Source organism: Bidens hawaiensis, unplaced genomic scaffold (assembly GCF_021521415.1).
Source record: "Bidens hawaiensis isolate Kalapana, Puna unplaced genomic scaffold, B.hawaiensis_p1.1 tig00059811_1, whole genome shotgun sequence".
In the NCBI taxonomy this organism is placed as follows: Eukaryota; Viridiplantae; Streptophyta; class Magnoliopsida; order Asterales; family Asteraceae; genus Bidens; species Bidens hawaiensis.
In genome coordinates this window covers 23,562-48,846 of record NW_027500758.1, presented here as the reverse complement: position 1 = coordinate 48,846, position 25,285 = coordinate 23,562, and the positions used below count along the sequence as shown (strand labels likewise).

The 25,285-nt window shown below is 36.9% G+C and overlaps 1 protein-coding gene across 1 annotated transcript; it reads left to right on the top strand.

The window, feature by feature from the left end:
• Nucleotides 1–13,642: 13,642 nt before the first annotated feature.
• On the top strand, nucleotides 13,643–18,082 carry LOC143602768 (uncharacterized). Its single transcript, XM_077079771.1, has 10 exons — nucleotides 13,643–13,767; nucleotides 14,801–14,943; nucleotides 15,103–15,214; nucleotides 15,382–15,516; nucleotides 15,771–15,862; nucleotides 16,057–16,162; nucleotides 16,353–16,461; nucleotides 16,532–17,356; nucleotides 17,516–17,618; nucleotides 17,797–18,082. The coding sequence occupies exons 2-8, from the start codon at nucleotides 14,828–14,830 to the stop codon at nucleotides 17,173–17,175; spliced, it is 1,314 nt and encodes a 437-aa protein (XP_076935886.1). The 5' UTR covers nucleotides 13,643–13,767; nucleotides 14,801–14,827; the 3' UTR covers nucleotides 17,176–17,356; nucleotides 17,516–17,618; nucleotides 17,797–18,082.
• Nucleotides 18,083–25,285: the final 7,203 nt, after the last annotated feature.

Here is a 25,285-nt window from a genome sequence, read left to right as displayed (position 1 = left end):
TCTGGATTCCAGGACACTGGAAGCATATAGGGTTCGTCTTTCTGAGGGGCATTGGGTATGGAGGAAAGTGTTTTCAATCTTCTCAAGCCATTGGAGCATCACGGTGGCTCCTTCAAGACCTGTGAACTTCGGAGGGTTACCCGCATTAAAGGACTTAATGTTATAACTCGAGGTGTTGGTATTGTTTTGGCTCAAAGCTTGGGCTATCGCGGCGGCCATTTCCTGGGAACGTTGCTGTCTACGCATGCGCGAGGCTTCTCTTCTCTGAAATCGGCGAGATAGCGGAGGCATTCTATAAAAGTTTTAATTTTAGTTAATATCTTGGTTTTATCGCAAAGTATAACTTTATAAAGCTTGGTTTCGCGGAGTCAGATACTATCAAAAGTTAAAGTAGATTAAATGATCCTAAATGCAGACTTAATAAAGGTAACAAATTCGAATCAAGAACCGACAATCCACGTATCACCGTGACTTTCCGAGTTCTCAATTTAAAATAGCTAGTAAACGAGTATTGGAGATTGACGATTCATGTATCACCATGACTTTCCAATCTTCAATATAAAATATACAAGAAAATGAGTATTGGAGGTTGACAATTCATGTATCACCATGACTTTTCAAGTCTCCAACCTCAGAACATAATCGTAAATGGAAATTGAAAATCAACTATTCATGTATCACCATGACTTTTCGGATTTTCAACCCCAACAAACGAATATGTAAGTAAAATCAATAAAAATCGAAATTCAACAAAAGTCGAAATATCGCGGAATAAAATCATATACTGCGCAAGCGCGAGCATATTCATAAATAACGAGTAATTAACAATAAGCGCGCAAACATGAGATTTCTCTCATGCGCGAGAAGGGACTCTTAGGTATTCTAGGCCGTTACGTCTAACCACCTATCCTAAAGTCAACGAGCTCTGATACCAATCTGTAACACCCCGACCAAAGGCGGATTATACATCGGGGCGCCACATATTGTTTCATTACTCGTGACACTATTGGTGTCAATATTTATTAATACACATTTTATCGCGCACGCGCAGCGGGGAAAATAAAGAACATAAATCAAACATAAATCAATATATTATAAATTATAACATTCAAACAACATTAACTTGTCTTGATACATTTTAATTCTAGGTCCAAAAGTAAAAACGTCCTATGTGTCCACAAGCTCCAAATCAGCTACTGCAAACCTGAACATGTGTTAAAATAAACGTCAAACACTTGCGTGTTGGTGAGAAATCAAGTTTAATACAATACATAGATAACAATAAATCTGCGCGCAACATGTGTATGTCTGGTTTTCAACAAGGGTGTAATCTGATCGGGACCAACTCTAAGAGACAAGACTGCCAGTGCTCACAATTGAGCTCACAAACAAGACTAACTGTGCAAGTGTATACAAAAGAGAAAATCATAAACGATAGTTCTCCCGTGTTCATCTAATGGTACCATGAAAACTGCGGAATAGACCGTCAATACGGTTAATGATCCACACATACAAATAAACAGCCAAGTCTACGTCCTCAACACATGGGATACTGCGCGACTAAAGTTCATAAACAGTTTAAGACTCAAGTTTTGTATGAACACATGAACATCCCAAAGCATTTAAAATAAAAAGGGATTAGATACGAGATAACTCACTTGATAAACGATGCGGTGAAAGATATGCAAGAATCAACTCTTAAACAAGCAAAGTTAACCTATAATTAAGATTATTGTTTTAACGATCTGTTTTAAGTCTTGATTATAAGTTAGCATAATTAATAAGTAAATTATTATATATAATATATATATATATTACCGGAAAAGCAAGGCAGAACGGAGAGGAAGACGGAGGCAGAGAGGAGGCGGCAGAGAGAGCAAGGAAAACAGGAGAGATTAAGTGTTTGTGTGTGTAGTGTTAAGAAAATAATACTATTATTTATAGGAAAACCCTAGGAGACATAAATCCAGAAAAAGGGGAAAAGGTTCCAAGACAAACAGAACAAGACAAAACAAAAGATAACAAAAGATATCAAAAGATATGGCAGCTGCAGGGGGCAAGATAAAGCTGACAGGGAACAGTAAAAAGCATGGGCGGTTCAGATAAAGGTACTGGTCAAGCATGGCAAAAGCAGATCTCAAAAGATTATGTCAGTCACTTTATCTGTCAACCAATGGGGTTGGTGCGCATGCTGCGCCGAAAGTAACTATTCAGACATTAGATGGGTCAGGTCAACGGCTCAAAAGATAAGACAACACAAAAGCAAACGGCTAGATTTAAACAGAAGATACAAAGGTTAAGCGCGGGAAGGCTGAGTGCGCGAGCGCGAAGGCTGGCACAACAATCCTTAGCGCACTGCGGGAAGAATCACATCCTTAGCGTGCTGCGTGAACTAGAATTCTAAGCGCATCGCGGGAAGAACATACATTCTTAGCGCATTGCGGGAAGAACATGCATTCTTAGCGCGCTGCGAGAAGAGTTCTCTTCACGCATCGCAGGAACAAGATGTCTTCACGCAGGCTTCCATGTAAGGAGTCTGGCGCGTGGAGCTGCAGACATCCTTAGGCGGGAAGAACCAAAGGACAAGCAAAGAGTTGAGGGAAACAAGGTTTAAGGGCGGGACGGCGACAAGAGGGAAAAGAAGGCGGAAAGGAAATATATATTATTATTAAAAATAAAATATAAGTACAAATAAATATTAAATCATAAAAGGAGATCGGGTCAGAGAAACGGGTACCTGGGTCGGGTCGGATCGGGGCAGATGTCACAGTCTCTGCTCATGTTCATTTATTTAGCTAAACAAACGAAATGTATTGTACATGTTTTTTTTCATTTATTAAACAAATGAATATAAACGAACTTCCTTTTGAAAAGTTCACAAACAATTCGCTTCGTTTCAGTTACAACCCTATTGCTGCTTAAGATACATGTATATCAAGAGATTTTATAATATAGTGCATGAAAAGTATCATAAGTAATTCATAATAACTAATAATGATGGTGGTCCATTGATAAAGACAAAACTTTAAATATCTGGATATGAGAGGGAGGGTCTTAAGTTCAAGTAAAAATTAAAATAAAAAATTATTCAAAAAATTAAAAGTAATTCATAAATAAAAAAAAATTAAAATATCCTTAAACAATGAAATAACAAAATGTTATATAATTGACGAAAAGGAAAATTTTCAAAATAAAAAAATGTTGTCAGTGAACCCCGAGTTCATCCGGGTTTTCGTCTCCCCGTGTGTTACGTTAGAAAGTTTTGTTTTGTGGCGGCATAACGACTGTCAAGTGCCAGCCGATGGTATGACTTCCCCAGAAACACCAAAGTCAAACTCTAAAAGCAGCGTGACCAAATTGAGACAACACGACTCTTCTTTAAAGAGGGCGGTGAACTAAAATAATAATAAATTCATATAATACTGTAATTGATTTTATAATAATAATAATTAATTATTATTATTATTATCTCTACTATATATTAGAGTTATGGGCAAAAGTAAGATCAAAATTTTAAGAGTTTTACAATATTTGAAGCACATGGTACAAGCCTAAATAGGGATAAAAAGGTAATTCTAACTTAAAATATCACGTGTTTTTCATTTTGATTTAGAATAGTTACATTTTCTACCCTTCAACTTTTGTTATCTTTTGTTAATTTCAAAAACTTTTACATGATTACCCCTCATCTTTAATCTTCAATTTGACAACTTTATTTTCTTTTCTATTTTCTTCAGAATTTTTAAACATATTACGTCATAAAAAAAAGAAAGTTATCATCGCGACGAGCTCATTTTTATTGACGTATCGATATAAAAAAATTTCAAAACCGGTGTGTTAATTACAATGTACAAATCGTGTAAGCACTAAAGTAGAAGTCAATAATAATATATAAGTAATTACCATGTGGTTGGCCTGTTCCCGCTTTCTCACTTAATATTATAAATGAAATTATGTATATTGTAAACCTGTTCCCTCCAACTATGTAGTTACATGGCTCCGTCGGTTTCTCCTCTACAAATCAATTCAACAGGTATCTTTCCCTGTGTTATTGTCTTCATTCTATCGAAACTTTGAAATGGGTTTTTGCTTGATATTGCATAATACATTCTGCAGCTTTCAAGAATCAACTTATTAGGTTTTTTCATTGTGTGCGTTCGACAACTGTTATTGTAATGCTCTCTTATCAATGGTTATAATTTATAAACGAAACACAATCATGGCCTACCTACTATAAATTGTTACTTGTTGTTGTATAATCGGTGGCATTCATGATTTAAATTTTTTAATTGATTCAAATCTTTCAAAATTCATGTTTTTTAAATTATATAATGTGCAGATTTACAAGATTCTTCTAAACTGGGAATATCATCTGAATCAAGTCGATTCACTCCAATGTTTCAAAGGTAAAATATATTCATTTATACATTCTATTTTATATTAACATCTAAATTATTAGTTCCATTTATACCATGACTATAGGTGAGTTACATGTAACAGTTATATCCATTGTAAATTGTTGTTGTGATTAGCTTGGTGGATTCCGGATACATGTATTGAGAAACCTAGCAGAAGAAAATATGAATTCATCACCACCCGTATCCGCCTAATAATAAGTGAAAACATGGGCCCAGACGAACAAAACGAGTCATAAGTTGAACCTACCTTTGGTGGAATTCAGAGATTTCTTCTTGATACAACTGCAGATGAAGGGTTGACTATAATTCAGTCTCCTAGGGTCAGAAACAATATGCCGAGCATTTATGCTTGTTATTTTATCAACAATTTAATTTAGTTTATACTTTTAAAATTTTGCAACTTAATTTCCTATGTGCAATGCAGGTTCAAAGATCACGGACCATTAAGGGGGTAAAGAGCACATCCACCATGCAAAGAGGTAACCACTAAAAATGCTTCGAAATATCATTATAAATTTGATAACAGTTGCAGATCTTTTTGATAGAATTAGGGGTATAAACTGTAATTGACTCGAGCCGAGCCCAACCTCGCCCAAGCTCGAGGTCCACTCGTTTAACTTACGAGACCTCATGTGCAACTTGTTTTAAGTTTCTTTTTTTTTCTAAAGCTCGAGCTTAATTCGTGAGTAGCCTTTTGAAGCTTGAGCTCGATGTGTTTATTACTTATTAATAAAAGGGTGAGGCTATCTTTTTTTTTTTTTTTAGCTCTTTCTATAATCTGTTTGTGTATATCTGGTCTTGATTAATACATATTTTAGGAATGGGTGGCGAAATATTGAGAAACCAAATACTGGTCCTTCATCATTTCTAAAGCCTGCAACAACGATGTTATCACCATACTTAAAAGGGAGTTTTGTACCATTCTTTATTCTTATATTTATAAGCTTCTAATATTATTTGTTTGCATTTGTATGGACATTTGGTTGCGTATCTTCAAGTTACTTCTAACAGTGCATCAAAGATACTTGAAAAAGAGTAAAAAACATACCTCTCCATATGTTTCCCTTATCTGATAGGTCAGTTTTTTTTTAAATACAAACGCGCACACACAAACACACACACATGTTGTTTAATTAGTGGCTTAATTTGTGCTTCTGGTTTTTACAGTTATCTTGGAGAAATTTTCTTTTATACTATTAATTATGGCCACGGACGTAGCTTGGTTGGGGCAAGGGGTTGTCCCGGCCCCTCTGTTTTTTGCGCGTTAGTGTAAATTTTTTTTTTTGATCGAAAATATTTATGAATAGTGTAAATTTACATGTTTTCGGTCGAAATTTAGAGTCCGGCCCCCTCTGGTTTATGAATTCTTTTATACATATTGAGTCCGGCGGCCCCCTCGACGTTATTGTCCAAGCTTCGTCGCTGGTTATGGCACCCCTAATTTTGATCATATAAGGGTTATGAAAGTTGCAGACAGGAAACCACTTGTGCTTTTTAACAAATTATTGAGAAACACAAATGTAGGGGTATGGTACTAAACCCGGCTTACGACCTTAATTTATTATGTTTGGCTTATTTTATTATATAGACTAATACAATATTATTGGGCTGAGGGGGTTTTGTGGAGGTAACCCTAACTGGGCTAGGCCCATTAGGGTACCATGATGGTGGCCATGAGGCTCTCTATATAAGGAGGTCTCCACCTTCTTATTAAGAGGTCATGCTCAGTAAGAGCTGCCATCATATCATTTTTGTGTCTGTAAACAAGAGATCCTCGAGATTTCTTAGCAGTCACCTCCACACCCCCAAAAAGCCATTGCAGATCTCAAGCTAGCCGGAGAAGAAGATCAAGGCGCAGCTCGTTCATCCCGAAGACCCGGGAACATCGTCATGGATCAGGTCAGATTCATCCCATGTTTCTACATTGGCGCCATCCGTGGGACGGCAACGAGCTACCCTTCGATTTTCGTCTCGGTTCTCGGATCTGTTCATCCATTTTCTCCCAAGAAAAATCCAGATCTGGAAGTTTACAGAAAGATGCTTCAAGACTTGTTCTATTAAAGCTCAAAAAGATCCATAGATCTAAAAGATGCTTCCAGATCTGTGTTTCTGGAGTGACGCAGATCTGCGTTCACACGCAATGGGTGTCGGATCCAAATCTGATTTTTCAGTGTTCAATGCTGGAATAAGTTCTAGATCTATGGCCACAAAGCAAAAATTGGGAGCAAAAAGGAATGCACAGAAGAATAACAGGCTGTGTACATCGGTGCTCCTCCATCACCACTAGAGCAACTAAAGTTAACAGTCTCGGAGAAACTCCGCCACCGCGGAAACCACCATGTGGGTTTTGCGCAAAAGACTGCCACCATGTGGGTTTTGCGCAGAAGACCGCCACCATGCATGCTCGCCAGCGGGTCACCATTCAGCCGACATGCGTGAGCGCCAGCGGAAACCACCGCGGAAACCACCATGTGGGTTTTGCGCAAAAGACTGCTACCGTGCATGTTCGCCAGCGGGTCACCATTCCGCCGCCATGCACGCGCGCCCGCGGATCCTCACTCCGCAGCCATGCATGCGCGCCCGCGGAAACCACCATGTGAGCTCGAAAGACGACTCCATGCTTTTGGCTTTACGTAGAAGACTCCAACGCCATGCATGCGCGCGCAACTATCTACCATGCTTGTGCGCAACTCGCCGCCATGCATGCGCACGCAACTCTCCGCCATGCATGTACGCCCGCGGAAACCACCATGTGAGCTCGAAAGACGACTCCATGCTTTTGGCTTTACGTAGAAGACTCCAACGCCATGCATGTGCGCGCAACCCTCTACCATGCTTGTGCGCAACTCGCCGCCATGCATGCGCACGCAACTCTCCGCCATGCACGCGCGCCCGCGAGTCACCACTCCGCCGCCGTGCATGCGCACTGCCAAGGATCAAGCTCCGCCACCATGCATGCACGCCCGCGAGCCTGATTTTAATTTTGCATACATGTTTCACACTTCCCTTTATTAATTTCAGCAATATGACAACATTGTATTGACATCAAACTAAAAATAAAACGAAGTAAAACATACATGCGCGAGCTTCAAGCTCAGACGCGTTGACGAGTTTTAACTCTAAAACGTCAGGGCCTTAGCCCGATAATATGAGCCTTAGCTCAAATTACTCATAGCATCCATCCTACGTATTGCGCAGCTGGACCATAAAATACCTAAGCACAACTAAGACAAAGCACATGCCAAAGCATACTTGTTAAGGTTTCAGGTCGGGGCCGCGCATGGGATTATAATGGATATAGGCAGAGTAACACATACTGACACGTAAAGGCTAAAAAACTCATTCATAATTCCCTATAATAAATGCGCGATAACGTCGCGCAAAAGAGGAATAATGAAATGCCAAGGCACGTGTCAGCATATTCAAAATATCGCAAAATAACTTGAAATATGACAACTGTTAAGGAGTAAGTAAAAATAATTTCCTTACAACCTTGTTCAAATTTCAATGTGTAAGCATACCTTATAGCACACGCGCGCGCCATCACGCATGCGCCACCGCGGTTCGATACACCGCCACCACGCATGCGCCACCGCGGTTCGATACACCGCCATCACGCATGCGCCACCGCGGTTCGATACACCGCCATCACGCATGCGCCACCGCGATTCAATACTTCGCCACCACGCATGCGCCACCGCGGTTCAGTACATCGCCATGAAGCAGCAGCGCGTCGCCGCGGATCACGATGCGCCGTCACGGGTCAATACTCCGCCACCATACATGCGCACAGTCGCGGATTAACATTCCGTCAACATTCACACGTGCCGACAAGTGAACCTCGCCACCGCGTAATGTCATTGCGCCACCACGCGTACACGCCACCGCGGGTAACCATCTGGCCGCCATGATGCATGCCACCATGCATGAGTTTCACCGCTATGAAGCAGCAGCGCGCCATCACGTATGCGCGCTGGCGCCAAGCACACGAAAGGTCTGAACGTCTCTGATGCATGTCAACACCAACCAACCACATGCATTGACGATTTCATTTTAATCAAAGGGATGGAATTTCGCGCAACGCGCGTACAAGAAGAGAAAAAGAAAAAAACAAGCCCTATTAAAAAAACAAACTATTAAGTCTAATATCTATCTTACCTCGCTCGCGCGAGACAAGACACACATTAGACTGGGGGGGCTTGAAGGGGTATGCACCCGCCTTAACATCGAACGGGGCCGGTCAACCTACAAGATATAGATAAGAGGCTTGAAATCAGGATGTCATGAAGACACAAAGCCAAAACCTATGCGCGTGGTGCATATCACATGCTCACGCATCGCATCTGTGCGTGGCACATCACATGTTCACGCGTCACATATGCTCAGGCATCACATGCTCACGCGTATCACATCTGCGCGTGGCGCATATCACATGCTCACGCATCACATATGCTCACGCATATCACATCTGCGCGTGGCGCATATCACATATGCTCATGCATATCACATATGCTCACGCATCACTTGCTTGAAATCAGGATGTCAAGACAAAGCCAAAATCTATGCGCGTGGTGCATATCACATATGCTCGCGCATAACACATCTGTGCGTGACGCATATCATATATGCTCACGCATATCATATATGCTCACGCATCACATATGCTCACGCATCACATATGCTCACGCATCACATATGCTCACGCATATCACATCTGCGCGTGAGAATAAAGAGGACCTCGCGCATCCCCAGGATAAGCGCATATCACATATGCACACAACCAACCACGTCCCTATCCAAATCAGGATAAGGACAACCATGATTGTGCTCATCAGACAACCTTCCAGAAGGTATCTTTTAAGGAATAAAGAATATGCTGATGTTGACAGCTGCCAATGAAGGGTGGACAACTCAGCAAAGCCCATGTGCCACCACGTGATGGCACATGGGTCAGGTGAAATACCTTGGTCAGAGAATAATCAATGAAAAAGCACCAGGTGTCCCAAGTACACGTGGCGCGAAGCGATAGGAGGAGGCCAAAAAGGGCCCTAATTGGGTCTGAGCCCAATCATTGGAAACCCTAATACTATAAATACCACACCACCTCCACAGGTGGAGCCAGGCAAGAAAATATATTCTAAGTCCTTTACTCATTTACACAGCACACCGCCAACATACTTGCGGATCACCACTACGTAATCACGTCACAAAAGAACACTGCACCACATGCGTGGGCGTCGTCGCGGAACAACACCGCGTCATAATGGATGGGCGCCTCCAAAAGTTTGGTTTCTTACATCCGCATCACTGTTCAAGTGGGAGGATGACTCCATACCTTGGTTCTATGCAAAGACTCCACTGCCATGCATGCGCGCCCGCGAGTCATCACTCCGCCGCCATGCATGCGCGCTCAACTCGCCGCCATGCACGCGCGCTCAACTCGCCGCCATGCACGCGCGCACAACTCGCCGCCATGCACGCGCGCACAACTCGCCGCCATGCACGCGCGCACAACTCGCCGCCATGCATGCGCGCTCAACTTTCAGCCGCCATGCATGCGCCCCCGCGGATCACCACTCCGCCGCCATGCATACGCGACCTTGGATCACCACTCCGCCCCCATGTATGCGCGCACCGCAGATTAACACTTCGTTAGACCAAGACCGATCACTAAAGAACGCATACATCTTCGCAACGCAACTTTTTAAAATCGGCAAACTGGGGCGGAGGTCTTATTCTGCTCCGACACGTATAACAAGAAAACCTTCCTCGATCTGAAAGAATTCTCGAGTCAGAGGCACGGAACACTCATGTCGGAAGCGTGGAATTCTCATGGCAAAGCAAAAACAATCCTCGCGGCCAAATCCCAGAACGCTAACAATAGCACATGCTTGGTTACAAATTCCTCAAGTAAGTGAATTACTTCACAAGTTTTTTACAAAACCTAAAACTTTTTGCCTATATTGATTTTGGTTTAACAATCAAAATAAAACAAAACGAAAAGTATGAGTATATAAGATTTGCATGAAATGGCACAAAAATTGTGCTTATATTAATGCAGAACACACAGCTATGCACCAAACACTAGGTTGGGCACACCTCATAATTTACCTAAGGATGGAAGACATCCTAATCATAGGTTGGGAATCCTCATAAACCCATACGGCTACACGCCATACTTAAAGGTTGGGAATCCTCATAAACCCAAACGACCACGCACCAATTTTATATGTTTTTGCAGGTTCGGCTACGAGCCGCACAAGCACCTATGACATTATTATTATTATCTGGCCGTTTGTGCCTCCATTATTATTTTGAAAACAAGCCGGGATAGTCATCCCGCGTAGAAGAGGCCCCTGTGGGCCAGTCATTATCATCATATTATAGCTAAAAAGCCGCAAGCTTCATTATTTTTATAGCTCGTAAGCTACCTTGCGCGCAAGTCGCATTACATTATTATCGAGATGCGCACTCTATCTTTTATCAGGCCCCGCGCCACTATTGTTATGATGTGTGCTATATCTTATTCATGCCAGTACACCAACATTACTTTATAGAGAAATCATTCGCTTCATGTCAATGATTTCATCCCTGCTATACATGCATGTGCCTCAGGCAGTGTAGAGAAATCATTAGCTTCTAGTCTTTGCTTCACATCAGTGTATAACGACTTCATTATTTTATAGCTCGTAAGTCGCCTCACGCGCAAGCTTCATTATTTTATAGCTCGTAAGTCGCCTCGCGCGCAAGCTTCATTATTTTTATAGCTCGTAAGCTGCCTCGCGCGCAAGCTTCATTATTTTTATAGCTCGTAAGCCGCCTCGCGCGCAAGTCGCATTACATTATTATCGAGATGCGCACTCTATCTTTTATCAGGCCCCGCGCCACTATTGTTATGATGTGTGCTATATCTTATTCATGCCAGTACACCAACATTACTTTATAGAGAAATCATTCGCTTCATGTCAATGATTTCATCCCTGCTATACATGCATGTGCCTCAGGCAGTGTAGAGAAATCATTAGCTTCTAGTCTTTGCTTCACATCAGTGTATAACGACTTCATTATTTTATAGCTCGTAAGTCGCCTCACGCGCAAGCTTCATTATTTTATAGCTCGTAAGTCGCCTCGCGCGCAAGCTTCATTATTTTTATAGCTCGTAAGCTGCCTCGCGCGCAAGCTTCATTATTTTTATAGCTCGTAAGCCGCCTCGCGCGCAAGTCGCATTACATTATTATCGAGATGCGCACTCTATCTTTTATCAGGCCCCTTGCCACTATTGTTATTATGCGTGCTATATCTTATTCATGCCAGTGCACCATCATTATCATAAGGATCACAACATGTCACCATCATGGAGAAAACCTCTCAAAACTCAAAGACAATAAAAACAAGGCCAAAGAAAGGGGAAAAAACCGCCTCATATCCTAACACACCTTATGAAGTCCAGCGCTCCACCTAAACGCTTGCACGCCTAGGAGCAACATTGGACTTGGGGGGCTTGTAGGGGTATGGTACTAAACCCGGCTTACGACCTTAATTTATTATGTTTGGCTTATTTTATTATATAGACTAATACAATATTATTGGGCTGAGGGGGTTTTGTGGAGGTAACCCTAACTGGGCTAGGCCCATTAGGGTACCATGATGGTGGCCATGAGGCTCTCTATATAAGGAGGTCTCCACCTTCTTATTAAGGGGTCATGCTCAGTAAGAGCTGCCATCATATCACTTTTGTGTCTGTAAACAAGAGATCCTCGAGATTTCTTAGCAGTCACCTCCACACCCCCAAAAAGCCATTGCAGATCTCAAGCTAGCCGGAGAAGAAGATCAAGGCACAGCTCGTTCATCCCGAAGACCCGGGAACATCGTCATGGATCAGGTCAGATTCATCTCATGTTTCTACAATTACCTTGGAATAATGATGATGAATTGGCGGTCAGCATGGAGAGATGCCCGGACAGGGCTCGTTGGTTCAATGCCACCATGGTCCAGGTAATGAATACGTGTATCACATTCTCTTAAGTTAACTCGTGTTAAATTTTTAGGTTTAATTTGGATACTTTTCTAAAACGTGTGAATGCACGTCGGGTTGACTTGATTCACATTTTCATCTATTAAAAAAAACATTTTTAAATAACAGGTTGATTATGGTTACAGAGGTTATATCTCTACAAGGATAAGCGATTATGTGGGTCAAAAGAGGTTGGGATGAACTCAGCCAACATATCTATATATTAATAATGGATTACGCAAAGGTTATATGTTAACAACAATAAGCAGTTCTTGTTTCTCAGTACTAAAAGTGATATGACCACAGGGTTGAAGACGTCGCAGGAGTCAAACTAATGCGACAGAATCAATATCTCAGACCGAGAATTCTTATGCAGAAAATGAAGTGATTGACCAAATTCCGGATAGTAAAGTTTTGAAATGCAGAATACTGTTCTTGGATACAGTGGAAACCTGAAAGTAAATACCAAACACACAATATTTTTTATTATTTTGATGATGATTATTTACATGTAGATGATGATGTTGGAGGGATTCATTTGTGTTTGATGAAAGTCAACTTTAAAGATTAATGGTGTGTACAGTTTCTTTCTATGGGTGTAATCAATACTAGATTGGCATGACCTTAGCTTCTGTAGTTGAGACTTTGGATTCATTTATACATATTGTTAAAGTTATTTGATCCTACTTACAGTGACTTTGTTGCAGTCTGGCACTAATGTCACACTTTAGGAGTATTAGTGAAGTTAACCAATTGCTTTGATATACATATGACTTTAGGTTTTGGGGGTGTTGACAGGTTCCTTTTAATCTTTTATCTTGATTGATGCTTGATTGCACACTTTGGTTTCATATGTTGCTGATCATTTGTAGGCATTAAGCAAGAAGTGATCAAATAAGTATATAACATTCATTTAAAATATGTTTAAATGTTATCTATAATTTTACAATCCTGATTTTACTATTTTAGAGTCAAGTGTAAGAGTTTGGTTGAGTACATAAAAATACAAATGAAAATTATTATTTTCAAACCAGCAAAATTATTAAATAAGTTTTATAACATACAAGCTAAAAGTTTAATTTCAAACTTTTGTAAAATATTATGCAAATAAGAAAAACCAACAAAAAAAATGACTACTGCTTTGCAAATTGTCGATTATTATTATTATTATTATTATTATTATTATTATATAGTAATGTAAGTTATAAATGTTTGCTTCACTTTCCTTCCTTCCTACCATCCCGTCCAATCAGACGCGCCGGAAAAAACAACAACGATCACGTCAATTTGCTTCCGGCAACCAAAACCCTAACTCCGACAAACGATTAACCACTGGTACGTAGTTGATTTGATAGTCACATCATCGTCTACTCTTAGATTGCAAATTTGGTTTAAAACTTTAAATTGATTTTAATCTGATACCTGCAGTACTATTACTGCAAACACGTAATTTTGATTGCAGTCTAATTGATGTGATCAAGTTCTGTTTTGATGCGTATAAAGAAGAATGATGATGTCATAAGATGATTCTGATTAGATGAAACCATTTGTTGTAACAAATCACCTGCCTTATACATGTAATAATAAATTAGGGCTACAGATATTAAATCACAAGATAAAAAAACGTCTTAAACATGCGCAATGCGAAGCTTGGTCAAAAACGCCTGGGTGGCCAGACTCGATACGTTTAAAAATTTTCATAAACTGGGGTAAAATTTTCAGACGAAAACGGGAAAATTTACAATGCGTGTAAAAATTTAGAGACAAAAACGCTTAAATTTACACCATTGAGCAAAAAAAACGGAACCACTGGCCACAATGCGCATAGACGGCATCGGAATGTGCAAAAAGTAACCGACGCGCGTTTCCCGGCACAGGACTGCGTGTAACCGGCATTTAAATACACGTAGCCGACACCGGTTACTCGTGCGGAAACTCGCTAGGTGTTAGTCGGGTGGTAGGGTAGGGACTAGGGATTATTCGGGTTGCAATTTATATGTAGTTTTTGAAATATACAAATTTTAAAATTTTCAATTTTGACTGAGTTTGACCATATAACGATTAATCAGTGGCTAATAGGTAGGGGAGGGACTAGCGAATAATTGGGGGTTAATCGGAGCCTAGTCCGGATCTTTACAACAATGGTTAAATGCGTACCGGGTTTGGGTTACGCGCGTTGCATGGCACCGGAGACTAAAAATATAGTGAGTAGTATTCAATATAAAAAGCTTAGCCTAAAGAAATCTTGAATTTGTATCTTTTTTCTGGAGTTGGAAGCCTTGGAATAGAACTGAAAATTATAAAAGTGGCATCTGATATATTATTAATTCTTGTCTTACAGTAATTGTATTTTGGACTGTCACAACAGGATTTAAAATCAAGCATCAATTAGAAGATGGATACAAGTAATGGGAGACCTACTCAGGGTGCACACGGCGCTGTTGGTGAGATCACCATAGAATCTGGTGATTGGAGATCTCATCCGCAACGACAACGGATCATGAACAAGATGTGTGTCCTTGTATTATTCCTTTTAATTTTGTGTATAAAATTTGGTTATGCTAACCTGCTTCAATGACTGGTTCGCTACGCTTTTATTTTTAAAATGTTGTTTTCCTCTTGTGATTTAAATTTGCATTAGTTTGACCAACATGTATCGACCTTGTGTAGATTGGATATCTTGAAAAAGCATCTTCCTTTCTCTGGATATGATAGACAACAGGAACTTAAGAAAATAGCTGAGAGGGTTGAAGAGGAGATTTACACAGCTGCGACAAGCCAGGTTTGTTGTGTTCTTCATATTATATAAATAGTTTTGCAGCTTTTGGTTATTGCCTTTTTGCTAATGTGGAATGAAGAGTTTGCAACTCTTTAGGAAGTGATATCATGTTTGTTGTAGATTGTAAGGTATTTCTGGACTTAAAATGACGTCAATTATTTGGTTTGCAGTCTGAATATTCACGGAAGTTATGCTTTAATATGCTGTCTATTGAGACTAGATTACAAAATCCCATGTCAGGCCCCTCAATTCCCCAAACGGACAATCTAAATGGCGGAGATTGGCAAGAGGAAGTTTACCAAAAGGTGTTGTATATTATTTCTTATATAGCAGTGAAAGAGTGTGACATCACATAATGCTTTTGAGTTGACTAAAAGCATCACCACTAATACTGTTTATCTGAATAGCATTGGGGTTATGACTTAAGTTTATTAGTAAACAAAAGGGGAATCATTTGTTTTTATTTGCGTTTATAATAATCAGTGAGATGGAGTATTAAATTCTTTTCAATTACATGCTCCAGCGTCTTTGACATTGATTTCATTTTTTCTGACTACAGATAAAAGCTATGACGAAGCTGTATGAACTAGAATCTAGTGATTGGAGGGCTGGGTTGAAAGCAGAATCACGACAACGGGTCCTGAACAAGATGTATGTGCCATTGTGCCTATATTATTCTTTCTAGTTTCCTATCTTTATTTGCTCTAAAAGTTTTGTTATGCTGATTGTCAATTGCTTGGTGTGACTGGTTCTCCAAACTTTTAAATTTAGAAAGTGATGTTTAACTTCTGTATTTATGCTTATTATTTACATTGTTTTGACCGACACACGATGACCTTGTGTAGGATCAAAAGTTGCCATCATCCATCCCTTAGACCTGAGGAACTACAAGAACTTAAGAAAAAAACCGTGAGGTTTGAAGAGAAGACTTATATCGCTGCTACAAGCCAGGTTTGAAGAGAACATAGTTTTGGAGTTTTTGCTTTTGTTCTTTTGTTGAATAAAGATTTTACAAGCCCTCATGTACAGATGATATAAGTACTTCAAAATAGGAACAACAAATTGATATCATGTTTGTTGTGTACTACTGTACTGTAATGTATTGTAGGACATAATATCATGTACTTTATTTGGTATGCAGGCTGAATATCTATGCAAGATATCCTTGAAGATGTTGAAAATGGAGAATAGTTTAAAATATCCCATGCTGTCAAACTCTACTGCTGATAGTGATAACCCCTTAGATCCAGGTATTTCATAATACACTCTCATTCTCGGTGATGCAGCAAGTACATTATTTGATGTTTCTATGATGAATAGGTTCTCAGGTGATGCAGCAAGTGAACAACCAAGGGCAACGGTTTTCTATTCCTGTGACATCTAATAATTTTCAACAAATAATGTCACAGAGCATGAACACTAATATTGGTTCTATTGGAATGCAAGGCTCTTCTAGCTTATCTTCTGCATTGCCACCTGGCAGTGGCTTACAACAACCCCCCATGGCAAATGTTGCTGGTCAAAGTTCAAACTTGCAGAAAATTCAGAATATGTCTAGTGCCCAACAAAATACTGTAGGAAATATAATGGGGTACAATAACTTTGCAAACCAAAGGCAAATTCCAGGGCGCCAACAACTTATTCCCAAACAGCTACCGCAGCAACCACCACAAACTCAAAATTCACATTATCTTTATCGACAGCATTTGCAACAAATGGCAAAACAAGCACACATTCAGCAGCAACAGCCAATGAGGTCACATATGATGCATAATAACATCGGTTCAACTGGAATGCAAGGCTCGTCTAGTTTATCTTCTGCAATGTTACCTGGCAGCAGCTTACAACAACCCATCATGGTAAGTGTTGCTGGTCAAATTTCTAACATTCAAAATATGTCTCATGTTCAAAGAAGCCATCTTATGAACAACAATATAACTACTCTGACACGCAGCCACAGCTAATGCTGCAACAGCAGAAGCTACAACAGCCGATGCTGCAACAGAGGAATGTCGTCCTGCAAAATCAGCAGAGGTTGAAACTTACTGAGGGTGCAAGTGGTACTGTTGCAGACCCCGCCATGGAATCTGGTGATTGGAGGGATCAACTGTCAGCAGATTCACGGGAAAGGATACAAAAAAGGATGTATGCACTTATATTAGTCCTTATAATATCTTATCTATTGTGCTCTAAAACTGGTTATGCTGGTTCTCTACACTTTTATTTTGTCAAATGATATATTCCACCTGAAATTTCTGCCAACTATTTGCATTCTTTTGACCGACATTTGTTGACTTTGTGTAGAATGGATACCTTGAGGAGGCATCTTCCGTCCTTTGGAGAACAGGAACTTAACAAATTTGCCAAGAGGGTTGAAGAGGGGTTCTATGCTGTTGCCACAAGCCAGGTTCGTTATGTTCTTTAATATTATATTAATAGTTTTCTAGTATTTGTGTCTTCCCTTTTTTCTGTTGTGGATTGAATAATTGGCAAGCCAGGTTTGTTATGTTCTTTAATATTAATAGTTTTTCGTTTACGATAATGTATTGTGGGACCTAAAGTCATGTAATATATTTGGTTTGCAGTCTGATTATTTACGGAAGATATCCTTGAAGATGCTGACTATGGAGAATAAGTCTCACTAATTCACGTACAGTCAAAATCTGTTGCTCAACATAACATGATGAATTCCATATAGTCTTGAGTCTTGTCCCGGGTCAAAGTAGCAGTATGAATTCCTTATAGCAGGTCTCAAGTGGTTCTTCACACAAAAACAGTGAGTGGGCCTCAGAATCAGAATTTTCAGATTGTATGAAATGTTGGAGTGCTGCTAAATCTTGTTATCTTCTTTTGAAGTTATGTTACCAAGTATAGTTTTTGCCTTCCATGCTTTACATTTGCATATTTTGACAAAAAAATAGTTTAGAGAAATCTGCATTTTGTCTCCATGGAAAATAACGTCGCGAGATGGGTTAATCACTGAAAAAGATTTTGCGAACTTTGGACCATTGTGATATTTGGGCGGGTCAGTCTGTGCCCTTGCCGTCAGTTGACCGTGAGTTGACTGACCAAAAAACGTTAAAATTACCATTTTACCCCTGAGCCTATAATTAATATTAAAACTTATGTTCTAAAATAGTGTAGACAGTGGGGTTCGAACCCGCGACCTTTGGTATAACAACAAACAACACCAACCATTTGAACTGAACTAATATTTGATATATCTGTACAATATGTAATATTTATTCCTCACTTTGTTTAAGAATTCCTCTTCTTCATCATCTGTCAACATTTTTAAAGACCATTTTGAAAACAACCATTTTGACATTTGTAAAAAACTTAAAGAACAATTTTTTAGTAATATTTTCACTAAAAAATGGTTTGTTTTAGTAATATTTTAGCCCGAAAACAACGAAACGACTCATTTTTTTGTAAACATTTCACCCGAAAACAACGAAACGGGCCATTTTGTTGCAAACTTTTAGCCCGAATACAACGAAACAACTCGTTTTTTGGTAAACTTTTAGCCCGAAAACAACGAAACGAGCCATTTTTTAGTGAACTTTTAGTCTGAAAACAACGAAACGACCCTTTTTTAGTAAACTTTTAGCCCGAAAACAACGAAACGGGCCGTTTATTTGTAAATTATTCGCCCGAAAACAACGAAACGGACCGTTTTTTTGTAAACTATTCGCCCGGAAACAACGAAACGGGCCGTTTTGTTGTAAACTTTTAACCCGAAAACAACGAAACGAGCCGTTTTTTAGTAAACTTTTCACCCGAAAACAACCAAACGAACCGTTTTTTAGTAAACTTTTAACCCGAAAACAACAAAAAACGAGCCGTTTTTTAGTAAAATTTTCACCCGAAAACAACCAAACGAACCGTTTATTAGTAAACTTTTAACCCGAAAACAACAAAACGAACCGTTTTTTAGTAAACTTTTAACCCGAAAACAACCAAACACGAGCTGTTTTTTAGTAAACTTTTAACCCGAAAACAACCAAACGAACCGTTTTTTAGTAAACTTTTAACCCGAAAACAACCAAACGAGCCGTTTTTTAGTACACTTTTCACCCGAAAACAACCAAACGAACCGTTTTTAGTACACTTTTAACCCGAAAACAACCAAAACGAGCCGTTTTTTAGTAAACTTTTAACCCGAAAACAACCAAACGAACCGTTTTTTTAGTAAACTTTTAACCCGAAAACAACCAAACGAACCGTTTTTTAGTAAACTTTTAACCCGAAAACAACAAAAAACGAGCCGATTTTTAGTAAACTTTTCACCCGAAAACAACCAAACGAACCGTTTATTAATAAACTTTTAACCCGAAAACAACCAAACGAACCGTTTTTTAGTAAAATTTTCACCCGAAAACAACCACACGAACCGTTTTTTAGTAAACTTTTCACCCGAAAACAATCAAACGAACCGTTTTTTAGTAAACTTTTCACCCGAAAACAACCAAAACGAGTCGTTTTTAGTAAACTTTTCACCCGAAAACAACCAAAACAACCGTTTATTAGTAAACTTTTAACCCGAAAACAACCAAACGAACCGTTTTTTAGTAAACTTTTCACCCGAAAACAACAAACGAACCGTTTTTTAGTAAACTTTTAACCCGAAAACAACCAAACGAACCGTTTTTTAGTACACTTTTAACCCGAAAACAACCAAAACGAGTCGTTTTTTAGTAAACTTTTCACCCGAAAACAACCAAAACAACCGTTCTTTAGTAAACTTTTAACTCGAAAACAACCAAAACGAACCGTTTTTTAGTAAACTTTTCACCCGAAAACAACAAACGAACCGTTTTTTAGTAAACTTTTAACCCGAAAACAACCAAAACGAACCGTTTTTTTAGTAAACTTTTCACCCGAAAACAACCAAACGAACCGTTTTTTAGTAAAATTTTCACACGAAAACAATCAAACGAACCATTTATTAGTAAACTTTTAACCCGAAAACAACAAAACGTACCGTTTTTTAGTAAACTTTTCACCCAAAAACAACCAAACGAACCATTTTTTAGTAAACTTTTAACCCGAATGATCGGAAAAACGAGATGGCCGGAAAAACGAGATGGCCGGAAAAACGAGATGGCCGGAATCCATGGCGACGTGGTGCCGGAGGTTAGGGGTTTTGGTCGGAATGACTTATGGGTTTGAGGATTTGAGATTCGATTACTTGTAATGAAACTGATGATGACGAATAACATCAAGTATGTTTGAGGTTGATGATGATGAAGATGAGCTGATGATGAAGATGATGATCTGCTCTGATGATGAAGATGAGTATTATTATTATTATTAATATTATCTCTTATTATTATACTAGGATAATACCCGTGTTACACACGGGTTAACATTAGATATGTAACAAAATGTATCTAAAACTACCATACAATATCATAATATATATATATATATATATATATATATATATAAACAACCATAATATATCATCAAATTTATAACCCAAAAGATATAATATTTATCTATATTGGAGATATAGATAATAAGATAGTCTACATAAACAGTTAATAATTACACAAACTTAAGTTTATAATATATAAAAGTCATTACAACTAATTAGATGTTAACGTTGCTACACAAACATGATAGTCAAAATTTGCAACTTCAAACAAAATCATCAGTACCTAAAACCTGAAAAAGAAAAACAAAATATGGAAGTCAATTAACTATTTAACTCAAATGTGACTAACATATATCATAAAGACTTCATGTAAACATAAATATGCAAATACTTTGTTGTAACACACACAAAATGTTTATATGTAACACAAGTTTATATAAATAACAAAATAAATAAAACTGGTTATAAAAAGTTAAAGACTTTTGAAACTATCATATTATTGAAAGAATCATACTAACCATAAACTCTAAAACAAAAGAAGATATAAACATGTGAGGTAAACTTACCAACCATCAGCTTCATCAACAACCCAACAAAAAACCAAACTGCCATCACAACCTACGACACCAAAAAAGCGATTTTAACAGTTTATTTTACGTTTTTATATATTAATGTAATAACATAAACAAACAAGCATTGCAATCAATAAACAAAAGAATTAAACTAATTAAGTAAATAAACACATTATTGAATAACTGTCACCTTAAACTTCAACATCAGATTCAAAGGAACTATGAAGATCATCAAAATCGGATTTGTAGTTTTGACACTCTAAAAGCCATTTAACCTTCTCACCGACCTCCTCTTTCAAATCAAAATGTGCCCTGTGTTTTCTCTCATTCTAAAGCTTCAACTGATCCAAATCTCTTAAAAGATAAAGATCATTTGATTGCAATATTGATCTTGGCTTCACAGTCTTCTGTTGCCCATTCACATACTTTATAACAACCAAATTCTGAAAAGGATAAAAAAACCATTGACTCACATTGACAACCGGGAGAACCTCTTGATCATGTTGTACAATATCCTCTCGAATAGCATTCATCAGTGAGTTCTCTTCATCAGATAGAACAACTTTTCGATTCCCGGCTGCGTATATTTGATACTTCTTGAGAATATCAAAAGACAAAACAGAGTAGATGTTATGCTTGTGAATTACCGAGCGATCACTGATAATGAACTCATATCTATTGTTATCGGAGCAAAACTTCCGGTTAACAATTGTCGACATTGTGGACGAAAATGAAAAACTGATCGTGTTTGATTGTCTGATTGAAGAAATTAGGGTGTGATTGTTCATCTTCAAAAACCGTATAAATTAATCAAAAATAATGTTAACGTAGAAATTAGGTTATTGAATCCATAAAACTAATTATTAACCCTATACTTTTAGACTGTTTATAAACATTATACCTATATTTTGTTTATTTTTTAAATCTGGGAAATAGATAAGATATACAATATATATCAAATAAATTATAATTAAAAACATACATGTTTAATAATTTATACTATAAATACAAGATAAAAAAAGATACATAAAAAATGTATATAAACTACCATATAATATCATAATATATATATATATATATATATATATAAACAAAAATAATATATCATTAAATTTAGAACCCAAAAAGATATAGTATTTATCTATATTGGAGATATAGTTAATAAGATAGTCTACATAAACTGTTAATAATTACACAAACTTAAGTTTATAATAAAAGTCATTACAACTAATTAGATGTTAACGTTGCCATACCAACATGATAGGCAAAATTTGCAACCTAAAACAAAATCATCAGTACCTAAAACCGGTTTGATATTAGATATATAATACAATGTATATAAACTAACATACAATATAATAATATATAACGAAATATAAACATTCAAAATATAATAACATATAATGCTATATAAACATTCATAAACATCCACAAAAAGAAGTACACCAAACCATTGTATAAATAATCACCTAATAGAAACAAACGATTCATTGTCTTATCAACCACATTAAACCATTAGATATTAACATTAATTGAACAGGATGACCTTGAAAACTTCCGTCCAAAACAAAACCATGCACCTTAACCACCTGAAAAGTATAAAAAAACCATGGAACATTATTAAGAATTAAACCAAAAAGTTAATGTATATATAATGAATGGATGATATCTAAAATATATAGCTACTATGTTGAGGTCAAAAGAAAATAAAACAATTTTATAACCTAAGTTTATAACCAGAAACAAAAAAAAATTTATTCAAATTGGTAATTACAAATCAAAGTATATTGAAATATAATATTAGAGAGACAGACATATTAAAAGTAATCACTAATACCAAATAATTAAAAATCTAATAATGTTAATACAATCTTCATGCTAACACAAAATAAATATAAACATAAAAGGTATAATCTAAAAGAAAATATAAACATGTGGATTTTAAGTTTACCAAAAATGAACTTACATCACAACCCACCAAAAATCGCAAACTGTCATAACAACCTGACAAAACAAAAAACAAACTGTTATAGGTGTGTATTGTACTTTTTTAGAAGCCTATGTATATGAAGTAAACTGCTAACATAAAGTAAAAAAGCAAAGTCAAAAATTATATTTATCAAAAATCTAACTACATATGTGATCTGATTTACCTTAAACATCTTAAGAAGAACCAAAATAGCTTTGAAGATCATCAAAATCGGATTCATAATTTTGACAACCTAACAACCATTTAACCTTCTCAGCCACCTCATTCTCCAAATCCAAATGTGCTCTTGCTTTAAAAACGTTTGAAAGCTTCAAGAAATCTAAATCTCTTAAAAGAAAAATGTCATTCGATTTCAATATGGACTTCGGATTAACAGTCTTTTGCTGACCATTCACATATTTGATAATAACATTATTTTGCATAGGATAATAAAACCACTCCCTAACATTGACAAAAGGAAGTAGATATTGTTCATGTTGAAAAATCTCTTCATTTAGAACATTCAATGGTTCTCTCTCTTCATCGTTATTAACTTGTTTGCGGTTTCCGTATCCTATTATTTGGTACTTAAACGGAATGCTAAAAGACATAACCGATTCCATAGAGGGCTTATGGATTGTAGACAGATCACTAAGAATAAACTGATAATTATTGGTTTCGGATGAAAATTTCCAAGAAACAATTGTTGTCATTGTTGAAGATAATGGAAGAGATGATGGAAGAGATAAAGTTTTCTAAGAAACTGATTATTGAATAAGTTATGGTTATTGTTTATCTTCCAAAGAGTCTTTATTTAATTAATAATAAAAATGACGGTTTATTGAATCCATAAAACTCATGATTATCCCTATATTCAATAAACTATTGATGAACATTTAACCTATTCTCCTATTTATTAAATGTAGTAAATTGATAAGCTATAAATGTATATAACATATATTTTGGATATATATATATATATATATAAACCAGTATAATATTAAGCTATAAATAAAAGTCTATAAAATTAAATTTCAAAAACATAAAAGATATACTACAAAAACCATAAACAACTAAACATAATTGAACATACAAACATGTATCTATAATTAAACAAAACATTATAATAATACAATCCTTTTATTAAAAAACCTTAAACAAATTTAAAAAGATACAAACGTAAACAAAAAAGTATTGTCAAAAAATTCATACAAGGTTTCCAAATATTTCCTTATACACAACATTTTTGGTTTCACTAATCAATTTGGATTCCTTATATAATAAAACAATCTTAATACTTCGCGAGTCTTCACTCTAGACAAAGCAACATAAAGCTGGCCATGGGTAAAAACCGGGTCATTTAAATACAATCCAACACGCGATAAAAGTTGTCCTTGACTTTTATTAATAGTCATTGCAAAACAAACCGATATAGGAAACTGTCTCCTTTTAAAGTATGAAATCCAATATTAGTACCAGAAACAACCGTAGCTTCAATGACGCGTTTACCCAAACTAACAACTTGTAGTCGAGTTCCATTGCACAGCCCTTTTTTTCTGATTAATATTTCGTAGTAACATAATAGGAACTCCAACCTTAAGTAAAAAACGATGGTTTGGCATTCCGGACATCTTTAATCAGTAGATACTGACCATATGTTCAACGAATGGTTGATTAAACACGGCTAATGCAGGATAAATCATCTGATTAATCAGTATTATTGGTAATTAGCTATACAGTAATAAAAACAAATATATGAAATTCAAGTAAATGATGAACAAATATGTGTACTAATCAACAAAAATCTATTAATATAGTGTTTGGGAATAAAATCAAACAATAATTAGGGTTTAAGTAACCAACTTACCTTCAAAACACGGAAGAAAATCGAAAAGTTTTTTTTTATATTAATCGGATAGTTGAAATAGAGTAAAAAGAATTTAAAATTGGTTATAAATCAAACCAAAAGTCGGTTTAACCCGGGTAAATAAATGGTAAACGGGTTTCTTGAAAATATAAACATTATTTTCTAATCTTGGAATATAATATTATAACCTATATATAATATCTATGGTATTTATATTGATCTTATCTTAAACTTTAATATTTGTAGAATTTAATTATATTATTTTAAGTCTATATTGAATACATTT